General features: G+C 37.8%; 1 protein-coding gene across 3 annotated transcripts; it reads left to right on the top strand.

Moving 5' to 3' along the window:
* The first annotated feature begins 3,084 nt into the window (after window positions 1–3,084).
* On the top strand, window positions 3,085–13,131 carry LOC137966572 (thylakoid lumenal 15 kDa protein 1, chloroplastic). 3 transcript variants are annotated; one of them, XM_068813239.1, is made up of 9 exons: window positions 3,085–4,235; window positions 8,829–10,459; window positions 10,540–10,668; window positions 11,025–11,120; window positions 11,280–11,352; window positions 11,546–11,607; window positions 12,504–12,585; window positions 12,680–12,740; window positions 12,853–13,131. In XM_068813239.1, exons 2-9 carry the CDS (start codon window positions 10,313–10,315, stop codon window positions 12,902–12,904), a joined length of 702 nt encoding a protein of 233 aa, XP_068669340.1. In that variant the 5' UTR covers window positions 3,085–4,235; window positions 8,829–10,312; the 3' UTR covers window positions 12,905–13,131. The 3 variants fall into 3 exon arrangements, with proteins under 3 accessions (XP_068669340.1, XP_068669341.1, XP_068669342.1); XM_068813240.1 differs by having other exon boundaries at window positions 3,085–4,547; XM_068813241.1 differs by lacking the exon at window positions 3,085–4,235 and adding an exon at window positions 7,432–7,521.
* The last annotated feature ends 1,425 nt before the right edge of the window (window positions 13,132–14,556 follow it).

Raw genomic sequence — 14,556 nt, 5'->3', positions numbered from 1 at the left:
ATTAATATGGTGGAATCTAAGAAGAGTCTCATGGAAAGAATCACTGAAGAGTCTCAGTTAAAGTTGTTTTAGTTATGTAAGTTTTCTATTTATATCATGTTGTTTAATTGTTCTAGGACTTACCTTTTAGTGTTTAAATTTGAGTATAATTGGGACAAAAGTAGTTTAATTGTAATTGGATTTTACTTATTTCATATATTATAAATATAGGATTATTTGGGTCATTAGGGTTCTCTTCAAGATTTTGGTCTTGAGGTTGAGATCCCGGGGATGAATCGAAAGGGTTTCCCTCTTCCTCTTCAGAAATTGGAGTTGAGTTGGATTTGGAGAATCAGATTCATCAAACTCAACATGAATCGACTCTTCTACTGTCATAGGTGTTTTGTTATAAACTCTATATTATTTGCTATGAGTAGAACAACGCAAGAAAATTCCTATATCAACTCTAGAGTCAAAATTTCCTAGTTTTTCCTTTGATTCTTTCAATATGAATACTTTGCGTCAAAAGGTTCTAAAGTAAGTAATGTTGGGAAGGTTGCCCGTATACAACTCATACGGATATTGTCTTGAGTGGCAGTGATCTAAACAGTATAAAAGAAGTCAAAGAGAAGATATGCAAGGAATTTAAAACAAAAGATTTTGGGCTATTGAAATATTTTTCGGTTTTTGTGGCCTTCCAGTCAAAACATGAGATCTTCTTATCTCGAAGGAAGTATGCTCTTGATCTACTCAAGGATACATGGATGATGGGATGTCGACCATTAGATACTCCAATGGATGCTAACACAAAGTTATGTCCAAGCTTTGGTGAAGATGTTGATATAGGAAAATATCAGAGACTCATAGGAAAACTTATTTACCTCACAGTGACCAAATCGGATATATCATATGCAGTAAGTGTGTTTGGTCAGTATATGCATAAACCAAAACTTATCCATCGGCAAACTTTGATCCTTAGGTATTTAAAAGGAGCTCTAGGGAAGAGACTTCTCTATAAAAATCATGGTCACTTCAACATTGAAGGATTTGCGGATGCAAATTGGGTTGGATCACCTGATGACAAGAAGTCCACTTCTAGGTATTGTACTCTAACTGGAAGAAACATGGTTACATGGAGGAGTAAAAAGCAGAATACAGAGTTATGGCTCATGCAGTCAATGAGTTCCTATAGATCAAATCCCTCCTTACTGAATTAGGGTTCCACAAAGAAGTCCCAATGGAACTATATTGTGACAACCAAACGACCATTCATATTGCTTCAAATCCAGTATTCCATAAGAGAACAAAATATATTGAGGTTGATTGCCTCTTCATACGAGAAAATTTTCTGATTTAGGGGGAGAGTTGGAAGATAAGTTCAAACTACAGTGGCATGGTGTAAATTATCTTTAATTTTTGTCCATTTTTCTCCCTTCTTAGGGTAAAGGGTATTGATGTAATTATTGAGTTCTCAATTATTATAAATACACATTGAGGGGGAGGATTAGGCATGTCACATAACCTAATCCTCCTTCCCTTTCTTTCTCTCAAACTCTCATCCCTCTCTTCTTTTTCTTCTTCTCCTTCTCCTTCTCTCCTTTCCCTCTCATTCTTCTTCTCTCTTTCTCCTTCTCCTCGACTTCCACTTCTATTGTGTTGCTCGTTTACTTTATGATCATGAGATCCTAAATCCAACAAAGACAATGATAACGAGTCTACAACTTTTGAAGAGGTGAGCGAGTCAGACTATGAGCAAGAACTTGAATTACTTTTGGAAAAATCCATTCGTAGTCTAAAAAAGTATAAAAAAAAATGCAATGTTCAATTACACGAGATTGTAAAGCTCAAGGATGACCTAAATGTCTTGAAGGAAGCAAATGAAAACCACGTAACTTATGCCTCAAGACAAAGTGGATTGATAGATAAACTATCATGTGATAGACTTGATTTTGAGAAGAAGAGTTTGGATTTAGAGTAGCAAATCAAACTTCTATCTCTCAAATCCACACCCAAAAGGAAGGTTGGGAGGAACAAAAAATAAAAAAATGTGTTCTCTCCCATTCCTTACATTAGATGCCACTATTACAATGAATTGGGTCACTATGCCACATTTACAAAATAAAGAATGAAAATAACATCAAACAAACTTGGGTACCCAAATCAACCGAAAAAGTTGTGGTAACCCAAAAGAACTTGGGCAAACAAATTTGGAAGCTGAAATCACCTAGCATCTCAAATGTCATCCCAAAGGGAACCAACCTTAAATGAGTCTCTAAGGGTTAAATCTCTTATGGTATAGGTATGTCTCCGAGCCAAGTCATTGAAAAATATTTGGATTTTGGATAGCGGTTACACGAGGCAATGACCAGTGACTAGAAGAAGTTCGTTGAACTCAATCCCAAAGATGGTATTGATGTAACTTTTGGAGACCATAACAGAAATTGGTAAAATCGGTAACTCAACCTCTTTCTTATCTAATGTATATTACGTTGAGGGGTTGATGCATGACTTACTTAGTATTAGTCAATTATGTGATAAAGAAAATAAGGTTCCAGGTAAGATTTTCTAGGTAGACATTCATTTCCTAGAAAATTGGGGCACTAATGAATCTAGGAAACACTTTTCTTCGTGGAAAGGTTTTCCTTACTTTTCCTGGAAAAAAATGCACTAATAGGGCCTTAATATGCCCATCATTTGTGCACATACATTTGTTCCATTTCCAAAGAAAATAAAATAAACAAATGTTCCTTCCTCTCAATTACCGAGTATAAATAAAATAGATTAACCAAATACAATCAATGCCCATCGTTTGAGAAGTAGCCATGAGAGATCTTGGACATTGCCAAACAACCCTTATTTCATGGTTTGCTGCTCCCCTCAAACACTGAGATTCAATCAGATCTGATTAAGGGAATTCTTCATATGTGACATAAAAATGGGGAGCAGTGACCATCCCTTCATCTCTCTTTTAAACATCAAAAGGGAGATCATGGGTCTTACCTTCCCTCTCATTGCATAGTGATGGGGGGACAAAGGATCCCTCCTGTCATTGAAGGTCTAATGACGAAAGGTCCCCCCACTCTCCCGCATTTCATCAAGCATGTCGTCGTCGTCTTGCCCCTGCGACGATTTCAGCTTTTGGAGGGTCGAAAGCATCTTGCAGTGCCAGAAAATCAGCGATTTTCTCATTGCCCTTGCTCCACCATCTTTCCTTTTTGGTGAATCCTTCTCCAATTCGGCGCCTTTATCGTTCTCTGTGGCTTGACGCACTTCGTCGCGGTATGGACTTACGAGCTTCACAGCTTCCGGGTCATGCTCTCTCTCACTGTCCTCAAGTTCCTCACTGCCTTGGTCTCCTTGGCCACCTCGATTACCTTGCTAACCCTAATTCCTCAAATGTTGAGGGTGATGGTGAAAAGGGGCTGTTGAGGAAGAAGACTCGCGAGTTCAATCGTGAGGTTGAAATGATGAAACGACAGGAGGAGGCTAGATTGCACGTTCGGATGCTCACGTAGGAGATCCGCCGGTCACTCGACCGACACACGATTCTCTACACCACCCTAGTTCAGCTCTCCAAGGTTTTATTCCTGGAGAATTGCGCAGTGTGGATACCCGACGACTCGAACACGGGCCTCACTCTTACCCACGAATTGAAACAGGCAGTCAGCCTGTCGCGCCCGGCCTTTATACCGCTCAATGATCCCGATGTGACGAAGGTGATTGGTACCGCCGGTGTTAGGATTCTAGGCCACAATTCACGGTTGCTTCCGTCTGGGGAGTTTGAACCAACTACAGCTGTTCGGATACCGCTATAACGAGTGTCCAATTTTATGGGTGGGATGCCTGAGTTTGTGTATGCTCCCTATGCTCTGCTTGTATTGGTGCTGCCCTCGGATGGGGCTCGAGAATGGATTCCACATGATCTTGAGCTGGTGGAAGTTATTGCAGACCAGGTGGCTGTTGCTCTCTCCCATGCTGCAGTTTTGGAGGATTCCCTGCATATGAAAGAAAGCTCATGGAGCAAAATTTGGCTCTTGAAAGAGCAAGGCGTGAGGCTTTGATGGCTAGCCGGGCCAGTTATTCATTTCAAAGAGTGATAAGCAGGGAGGTGGGTTCGGTTGCCGCAGTTCTATCAGTTCTGCAACAGGAAGATTTAAGAGGTGAACAGCGAAGTATAGTAGAACACATGGTGAAACTCAGCATGTTTTTGTCTACACTTGCTGCAGATGTTTCTGGTGTTTGCAATTTGGAAGAGGGTAAATTTCAATTTGACTCTCACCCATTTATAATTTACTCTATGATGAAAGAGGTAGTGAGTATCTTGAAACTTCTATGTGCTTGTCACCAAGTAAATTTTGAGTTTGAAGTTTCTGAAGGATCATGTGGTTGGGGATGAAAAGAGAACTCTTCAACTTCTCTTGCACATGGCTAGAAGTTTGTTGGACTCTAGAGATCAGGATGATGTTTTTCTTAGTGTATATATGGATGGTGGTTCTCAGAGAGACTTTGATAAGCAGTCACCCTGGCAAAGAGCTGTGACTATTGAATTTGTTCATTTGAAATTTGAGGTAAGAAGTGACAAAAAAGAAGTTGGTTTGAACTCTTGATGCAAATGAGTAGGAAATGTGATACTGAAGGATCTAGTCTTTTAATGTGCCAAAGTTGGCTCAGACAAATTACTTGAGAAGCCCTAGTTCTCTATCAATTGTTGACCCTTTTGAAATTACTTTTTCGTGTTGTTCTGCATGTTTGATGCTTTAATTGGATGTACATTATGAATTCAGTTCTGAACCTATTTGCTTGCATAAGAAAACCATTATTTCCTGCAATTCTTTCAAATATCTGGGAATAAAATTTGCAGATCAAGCTTTTGTGTGGTTGCTTTGTCCTCACTAGATGGTCATTCCTCTGCAAATTGTACTATGAGCTTACGATCACTAATACTTGACTTTCACAGTGCTAAACATCCCTGAGGCATTCTTGTTATTCTCTATCAACGTTTTTGGTAATCCTTGATTTGGTTGTTTGTGCTGTATTGAATAACGAGTTCTTGTTCTCTGTCATGGTTTTTTGTAATCTTTGATTTCATTTTTATTTTTTTTTATTTTTTGCTTTATTTGAATAAGAGAGTTCTCTACACCAAGACAATGCTTGTTTGCCTTGCAGTCATCAACTTAGTTGGAGTCAGCTGTCCCACCATCTTGACAATCATATTTCAGATCATTTGTTAGATTTTTCCCTTTTCAATTATTTAGTACTCATTTTATCCGTGTTAGTATTATCCTTTGTTCACTTTTTATTGGTCCATTCAGTTGTAATGATGAGACGCTTTTAGTTGGTGCTTTATTAGATATATGTTGTACATGTCCATCCATCTCAATCTTCTCTTATTTTTTCATTAATAGGTGCAATTCTGAAGTATTCTTGGATCCCTTTTTTTATTTTTATTTTCTTTTGGTAGTTTTATCCTTCTAATTACACATTATTCTCTTTAAGAATATTCAATGTGGGATATTTGGAAATAGAAATCTTTGAGGTAGGATCCCTATGCAGAATGCAAATCTAATATGGCTATGATGAAGTTACCTTGCCAGTTGGATAGTTAATATTCTGTGTCTGACTCCTATACATGTCTGTCAATATTGGTTCTTATCTATGCATTTTCTGTGGGAAATTGGAGAGGCGTAGTGTATGGATGGTGAAGTCAGTATTAGAGGAGAGTCTTGACAGATGGTCAATAGATCTGAGGTCATAGGTAAGGTGTTTGTGGATGGTGGAATGTGTTAAAAGGGTTTTCCTTAATAGGAAGCGAGGAATTGAATTTGAGAAAGCCATGAAAGATTGATGACATTGTCAACAAAAGACATCAAATTAAAGAAAATGTATACTATGAATAGTTCACTAAAAAGCCGAGAGATCATTAAAAAATCTATTGATGTTTGTTAAAGTTGGGTCCAGGTTCATTCCAAAACGACTAGCTCAAATTAGGATGCCTTTTCTCAACTAAGACCTACTTGAGTACTTTGTTGAAGTTTGGCCCAAGTCCATCCCAAAATGACTAGCTGAAGTTAAATAAGCCTTTTCCCAACTAATAACCATAGGATTATTCTTGACATTATATCTATTTGAGATTATTCCTACTAATAGTATTCATTTAGTTTAAACATCTAGTCTTGGTGATCCTGAAATAAAGCGGAAGGAAGTGTGAATGATCTTATGGATGCAATGATCATTCAGAAGATCTGCAATACTATGCAGGCTAACATGAATTTCAATTTTCTTTCCTATCTTTTCCCTTGTTAAATTCAATGGGATGATGAAATTAAGAAAATAGGATGCCATGAATGATTTCTTGAAACGTGTGATTTTCTGCTTTGATCATTGTATTTTCTGTAAATCCGGACATCCTGTCCATATACTTTGTGGTTCTTGTTGGTTGTCTCTCTCCTGAGCTTAATCTTACCAAAAATGTGACTATTAACTAATTTTGGTGGTTCAAATAGATGAAGGATTGCACAAGATGCTAACTTAGTAGTGATTAAAACCTCTCAGTGGGTGGAGCCTTTACCTGAATGGCCCATGTAGAGGGTTTCTTAATTTAAGATCTTTGAGTTCAAGTCACTCTTAAGGTATAAGATGTCATATTCGTGTCTTTGTGTAGAAACAAGTAGGATAGAACTTAAAACCTCTGCATAAGAGTTTTTATATAACCAACTCTTAATCATTTATCTTGATATTTTTACTTGTATTTTTTTTTTTACTTGTTTACTAAAGTGTATATTTCTTAGTGTCATTTTTACATGCATTCTTCTGCTGGAAATGCTACCTTCAAATGTCATGGCCAGGATGTTGACAGAATTTGTCAACAAGGCACAAGCCACCATAAAGTTTGCATTGACCAATGAATTCGTGAAATCTATGGGTAATCTCTGTTAGGTGGGACAATCTAGTGCATAACTTACAAACTCAAGTTTTTATGCCTACCTGTTCTTGCCCTTGCACCATTGGGCATTAGCATTGAAGTTAGAACATCCTGTCTAGGACAGGGTTTTGCAATGTTTTGGTGCAGATCTTCGAAGGGTATGGAAATCCAAGTGATCATAACTAAGAGCAACTTCCTAACCTTCATGATGAGTCCAATCCCTTTGAGTCTCTCCCTAGCCCCACTATTGCTCTTAGGACTGACTTTGCATTAATGGTTCCACCCAGAGTTTTGGCAATTACTAAATAATCAGTTTTGAGTCCATCAAGCTAAATATTAGTATTTTCATATTTCCTACTTTCAGCTGTTAGCATATGCATTTGTATACAATCTACTAACTGATCTTCAACCTGATATCATGTGTGGTCATTTCTAGACCACTCTTACCATTTTTCTTCTGGAGCCTATTCTTCTTTTTAATTTTGTTTTATCTTATTTCCTTTTTTGGAATGGCAGCAGGGCAGGTTCCAGGTCGTTGTTTCAAACCAATCAACCTTACCCCATTCTATGATGTGGGTTTTAAACTTAGCCCCATTTCTCACTTCCAAAACCACAGTACGGTGAGCTCATGTTTGCTTTTCAAACTAATAACTTTTAATTGATCTCTTTAGTTACTGAGGATTTGTAGATTTCTTAACACGTTAAAAACAATAATCGTTGAGATAAGTAAGTTTAATATATCCACTAAAAATGAAGCTTTATATAAATTATAATATGTTAAAAATAATGTATTTTTAGTGCTTTGTATAACATAAATGCCGGGTAGTTTTCCCACCTCACCCTAACCCCTAAACTGTAGTTCTTTTTTTTTTTTTTTTTTGCCCGTTTTCTTATCCAGTGGAATCTTATTTGTTGCCAGACAGCAGAAGAGAAAAAGTGAGCACAAAAGCCGCAAGAATTTTGTACTGATTAGCACACCAATTTATGACAAATATTAACTTAGTAACCGTCATATCCCTAGTCTTTTTTTTTTTTTTTTTTGTTTGTTGAAGTGGTGATGACCCTAGTCGTTTATTTGATTAGAGCAATCTATTTAGTGTTGATATCATACTTTTTTAGGTCACATGAGCTTGCCATTTTGCCATTTTCCTGATTTAGATCGTTGTTGATTGTCTTGAATCTCTTGATATAAGTTTGTTCCCACCAAGAAGTGGGAATATATAATGTTCCTGTGTTTGTTAAATTCTGTTAGTTTTCTGTGTACTTTAGTGAGAGTGTATTACATAGACACAATTTATCTATGATGTCTTGTCATCCTTAAAAGAGTCTCTTGTGCCAATTGCACATGCTATATGTCACATGACTGGTCTTGCACTCGTTTGGAAATATAAAACAAGTTCACAGATTTCTCACACCTGATGTTCGGAAATCCAGGTCAAGATGGGACTACTGCTATAGGCAAATCACCATGATAGCTCTTACAAGCAAATAATGTCAAACTTTACTTTCAAAGAGAAATTATGCAGCATATTTTTGGGAGAATTCTGTGAGGATGTGACACTCATAGCAGGAATCTAGTCTGACCTGTTAGATTGTGGACAAATTTTGGGGCCTTTATATGTGTGTTCTGCAGGTGTTGAGTGTTGGGTGCACCGATGGAACTTGGGAAGACTTACCATTATAGACATATCAACTAAGTTCTAGGATGACCACCTCTATTGCATCCATATTATTTGTTGTGAATTGAAGAGATCAATTTAATGCAAGTTAAATCATCTTTTTGGTATTCTTTAGCTGTTTGCCTCTCAGAATATAAAAATCTAATCTCACAAAAGATATGGGTATGGGTTTTGTTATGCTGGTTTCCTTTCCAAATAGCTGCTGGCACGGCCAAATATATAAACTAATGCTTTCTTTCTACATGCAGCTCATGAAGGATGAGTGATCAGCCTCTCCAAGCTTGAGTCAGGATAGAAAAATGAGCTTGACAATCAGATTCCCTCAGAAGATCAGAGGGAGCTCTTAATAGGCCAAAATACGGTAAAAAAAGTGGCCTCTCCCTATTACAAAATAATGGCATTCTTCTTGTTGACAGTAATGGCTTCAGTCAATCTATTATACAGAACTGTTTGAGAAATTGGTTTGTCTTTTATCGGTCATCTCATCTTGGTAACGATGTTTGGACACTTCGTCTGGACAGTGATGAGTTTCAGCTTCTTCTGATCGATCTCCACCTTCTTGAGGAAAACATCCATGAGATGTCATCCCGTATAAGAAAGTTGTGTTCAGGAAGTTGGCTGCTGATTAGTAATCTGCAATAAACCCGTCACAGATGTCTGCAAAATGGAGTCCATGATGTTGTGTCCAATTTGGTTATACTGCAAGAAATGGAAGAACTACAGAGAATCGCTCACCAATCAGTTGTTGCTCATCATCTTCCATATTGAGACTGACAAAAGTAAGAACAAACAAGGTATTCTTTTGATTCCATACAGAAAACGGCACCGTTTAGCCATCCCTGATTGGAATTTTTAGAAAAATATAGAGTTTTAGCTGAAAATATATTGCATTTCACCTATCAAACTGGCAAGATTCAAGAAGTAGGGGAAGGAGAAAGCCTCTTGGTATGATTCCTTAGTGTTAGGCCAGGCAGTCGATAGCTCGTACGAGATCAAGATCATGTAGTTCGGTATGGAGTTATTACGTTTTGTTATGGAGATTGTGACCCACATCCTCAATCAGAGGAAGGGAACATTTTCACGATGGAATTTTTTTGGCTATGGGGGATTACACAGCACACGGTAATAGACTTCAGCTACTTTATGGGCATTAGCTCATGAGCTGACAGATTTCCATTAGTGCAACAACTTCAGAGTTGAATCACTGATGAGGAGAACGTCGAGATAATGAAGATGATGAGCATAGGGGAAACCAAAGTTGGCAAATTCAGATTTGACAAGTGGAGAGGTCGATGGATCCCCATAGAAGACTCCCATTCAGGAAAAAGCCTGAACCTGTCTCAAGGAGATCAATACGAGTTTGTCAAGAGGAAGGGCACCGACGCCGCCTCTTCATCCTCCGATCGACTCCAGAGGTTTGAGGAAGCCATGGATGAACTAAATGCTGAATAGTGAGAGCTGAAGGAAAGACAACTAGAGCTCCGATCTATCCTTCAGACTATCCTCAGCCATGCATCTCTGTCAACAAATTTATATAAATAAAATTTCTAGAAGAAATTCAAATTAATTAATTTTTTTAAAATTATTTATTAAAATAATTTTGACGTCTACCTTAGGGAACCCACTTTCGCAGATTACGCACGCGGCGCTCGTGCAGGAAATCTTGGAAGCGGGACCCAGGCTTTAGCAATTTTTTTCGGATAAGGGAAAATAGACACTTGGCTTCGCCTGTATGAGTGCCGCCATGGCTCCTGCTCTCAACGTGTCGCCCCTTCTTTCCAAGCCTGCGCCCAATTGGTTTCCCTCCTTTAAATCTCTTCGGACCATCAAAGCGTCGGGCTCTCGTCGTCCCCATGTTACGCTTCGAGAACAACAGCCTGTAATAATCCTCTCCTTTTTTGGGATGATTATTCCTTAATTTTGGTCTGGCATTTTGATGAACTTGGCTTGCATTTACAGGGCTCTTTGCAAATTGTCGAAAATCCAGAGAAACTATTTACGTCTTTGGGGTTATGCGTCGCTCAGGTGGGTCTTCTTGCTGCGGTTGGGGCGTCCCTCTGCTTCGCTGATCCTGCTGCTGCCTTCAAGGTATTCATTTTTCTTTTGAAATTAATAAACGTCACAAGATAGCGAAAAGAAACAACACTTTGACAATGGTAGGCATCATTCTTGTGTGTCGAGATTCATTGGTTAGTGAATTAGCTTCTGGTCTGGAACTTTGTATTTGTGAATACCTTGTTGACTAAGTCGCCTCCTCTATGTAGATGTAAAATTTGACCTTCCACAACCCTTTGACGTGCTGAATTCTCAATACTGAACTTATAGTTTTGCATGAGGCCCATGTCCAATTTCTCATTGTTGTTAAAGTGAATCATGATTAAGTATTTGTAGTTTCTCTGTTTTAAGTTCTGCATTTCTAGATTTTCATTGTCATTTTTGTGAAGGGAGGAGGCCCGTACGGCTCTGAAGTTACCAGGGGACAGGATCTTACTGGAAAAGATTTCAGTGGGAAGAGTCTGATCAAACAGGACTTTAAAACGGTATGACATTTGGTACAATCGTAATCTTATTCCTGCTTGACCTTTGCCACTAGTAGGCCACATAGTATAAGAATTACTGATCACACTTTATTAAATTATGCTTTGTGTTAGCAAAAGACACAAATTCCTAAGATTTGTTATTTTTTTGGAATCTCCCAGTCAATCCTACGCCAAGCCAACTTTAAGGGCGCAAAGCTACTGGGTGCTAGTTTCTTTGATGCTGATTTAACAGGTATTTTTTTCCACTGCTTCTACTTCAGTTTAAGGTTTTATATTAGTTTGGTGTTTTAAAAATTATTCAAAATTATTAATTAGAATCGTAGATATTCTTAGAATAAAACATTTTAACAGTCTTTTGATGCAACAGAACTGGGTTTTTCTTAATGTCATTTTGAAGTAATACAGCATTCTTGTAAGATGTGCAGGTGCCAATCTTTCTGATGCTGATCTGAGAGGAGCAGATTTATCACTGGCAAACATAACAAAGGTGCTTTCAATTCTAGTGGGCATTAGCCTGATCAACTGCATATGTTTTCTTCAATTTCCACTAATCAATACTCTTGTGCTACTTTTATTTCGGTCTTTAAATTTTGTTGCTTTTCCTTTTATTATGATGCTGGGTTTTGTCAAAGATGAACTTTACTGCCCTACATTTGTCATTCCTTCAAGTAACATCCCATGCCTATAAACTGAAGGTCATCAGATAATGGTTTTGCAACTCTTAAGGGGTCAACCCGTGACTTGGCCATGTTGACCTGCATTGGGAGGAGGCAGGTCAGGCCTAGGAGTCAATTTACTTTCCCTACATAAATGCTTAAGTCACCTCTACTCACCTGGAGTCTGGTGTCTGGACCTGGGAGGCTCAAACCCTATTTGGGTGATCCTGATCTATTTTCATGGTCCCCAAGTTGGGTCCCTCAGTCCTGGTGGGAGAAACCTTGCATTGGATGCTTCAGTCATTGTCCAAAAATTTTATAGGTTAGAAATTTATATGATTGCAGTTGATGGCCTTCATGTCTTACCAAAATGCTTTGCCCACTTTGGCAACGCTGTTTGCAATGGCCACCCATCCAGTTACTAAAGTTTCTTGGCTATCTTCGTCTTCCTTATTGAGACTCTTCAATGGGGGTCTTCCAAGCCAATGCACACCCTGTGTGTTGAGACCAAACCTTCGCTTCATTGGAGTTAGATCCCCAGGGGACTGAACAAATCAGTTTCATCCACAATTCACTTGTGATGTTTTAGTTAATCAGTTTATGGACTTTAAGTACTGTGCACTAACTGAAACCAAAGTAGTACTGCTAAGTTCAAATTTAAACTTAAGGGGTGAAAGAGAGGTATCTTTTGTCAATTCTCTTATTCACCTTTCCAATGACTATGCAGGCAAATTTAACCAATGCAAACCTAGAGGGGGCACTTGCTACAGGAAACACTTCCTTCAGGGGAGCCAAAATAACTGGCGCAGGTATAGGCATACTTGCTGTCTTATATTAAGTTTCGCAGATCATCACCTCTCTCTGCCTGTGGAATTTGACAATTTTCTTATTGCATGCCCTAAGACTTCACAGATGTACCTTTGAGAGGAGACCAGCGTGAATACCTTTGTAAAGATGCTGATGGGTAAGGTTTATAAGTAAAAAATGTCGATTACTTGATTTGTTCTGTTTTTTTAGTTGTTACATTTTAATGACATCAATATCTGGCTTGGTTCTATGGCTTCCTTGTCTTCTAGGGTAAATCCAACAACAGGAAATGCTACTCGGGAGACATTACTTTGCGATTAAACTTCGACTAATCTGTCAATCACCATTTTTAAGGGATGTAGAGATGGTGTTTTCTCCTTCAAATAAAGAGATTCACAATTTTTGAGATGTTAGGTATTTCCAATATATTGTTAAATTTATATTTATATTTGAGTAATGCAAGACATGGTTGTTGCTCCAATATGAGAGAGCAGTTCTCTGTGTTGATAAGTCCCAGTATTCTAGGTTATTGTGGCAGAAAATCTTGGTTTCGATGTATGATTGCCTCACTAATTTGCAGAAAAGCCCGGTTTATTATGGGCTTAATAATCGTCATGGTGGAACCCGAATCAGAAGGAATCCATGCAGGTCCCTATGGTGACCCCATGCCATTCTTGCTGCCCTTAGGTTTTGTTGGTTTAAAGGAGGGATCTTAAATGAGAATTGTGAATGAAATCAGTCTGAAGTCTACTTGCAAAGTAGATCACCTAGGAAAAATGAAAGTGAATTCCAAGGTGATCTATTTTCCTTAGAGAGTATTATTTTTGTGTTAGTGTGTACAATGAAAAGTGCAATGGAAAGAACAGTGAGAGGAGAGACAAATACAGGGTGAGCGAGGGCAAGAAGATGCAGGTTGCAGGAGAGAGAGAATTCATTAAAGGGAAGGAATTCTACTGTCGCTCATTTTTCATAAGAACGAGCCAAAGTGAATTCACTAGGTAATTCACTAACGAATTGTTGTGAATTTCGCTAGTGAAATACTTTCACCATCAACATTCCCTACACACTAACATCACCTCTCCACCATTAGCTTCACGAGGCAAGCAATAAATGATAGATGTGCCAAGAACTTGCCAATTTTGGACTTTTACTTCAACCTAACTTGAAAACTTTGGGTTGGGAATGAGTTTTACTAAACCTGGCCTCACCATAAGTCTAACCTAGCCTATTAGACTTATATATCATTTTTAAAATTATAATTATATATTTAAAATAAAAAGAGAATTTTTAGTTTTAGGTATATTTATTCTTATTATTTATTTATACAATATAATATTTTTTCATATTATTATTTATAAGTTTTATAATATGAAATAAATAAATAGTAGATTAGACCATGGGTTGAACTAGGAACAAGTTGAGGTTGAAACAAGAATAGGGACCAAAGTTGCCGAGATGGTGTTTAGGTTTTGGGATCGGATTTAGGTTCTCAAAAACTAGACCCGAATCCGATCCTTGCCCACCCTTAACCATATTGCCTTATGTTGAAGTAGTATGAGTAGCATCTATTGTAACTGAGTGAGTGAGTGACATGAGTTATAATTATGATATATTTTATGTTCCTTTTATTACATAGAGATATCAACCCCCATATATAAGAGTTTGTAGAAGCACTCACCATAATGCAGTTAAGAGTGATATAAGAAATTTTATTAGGAAACATTTAAAAATTTTCAACTGTGGTTATCCTACCAAAGCGAATGTGTTCGAAAAGATGAAGGCACAATACTAAAGCGGTATTTTTTCTCACTTCAGGAAACCGAATTCTTTGCATCTTGATGTGTATTCCTCGACCATAATTTGTGCCGAAAGCTTTTCGATAACCTTAATTATGTTCACTAAAATTAGAGACATACTTTATTGTGATATAGATTGCAACTCAAAATGGATATAGAGTAAAAAAACTTTTTGGA

Source organism: Aristolochia californica, unplaced genomic scaffold (assembly GCF_029961685.1).
Source record: "Aristolochia californica isolate CCGP_79_NKW_82.1479 unplaced genomic scaffold, dmAriCali1.0.hap1 SCAF_5, whole genome shotgun sequence".
Taxonomy (NCBI): domain Eukaryota; kingdom Viridiplantae; phylum Streptophyta; class Magnoliopsida; order Piperales; family Aristolochiaceae; genus Aristolochia; species Aristolochia californica.
This window is presented reverse-complemented; position numbering and strand designations above follow the sequence as displayed.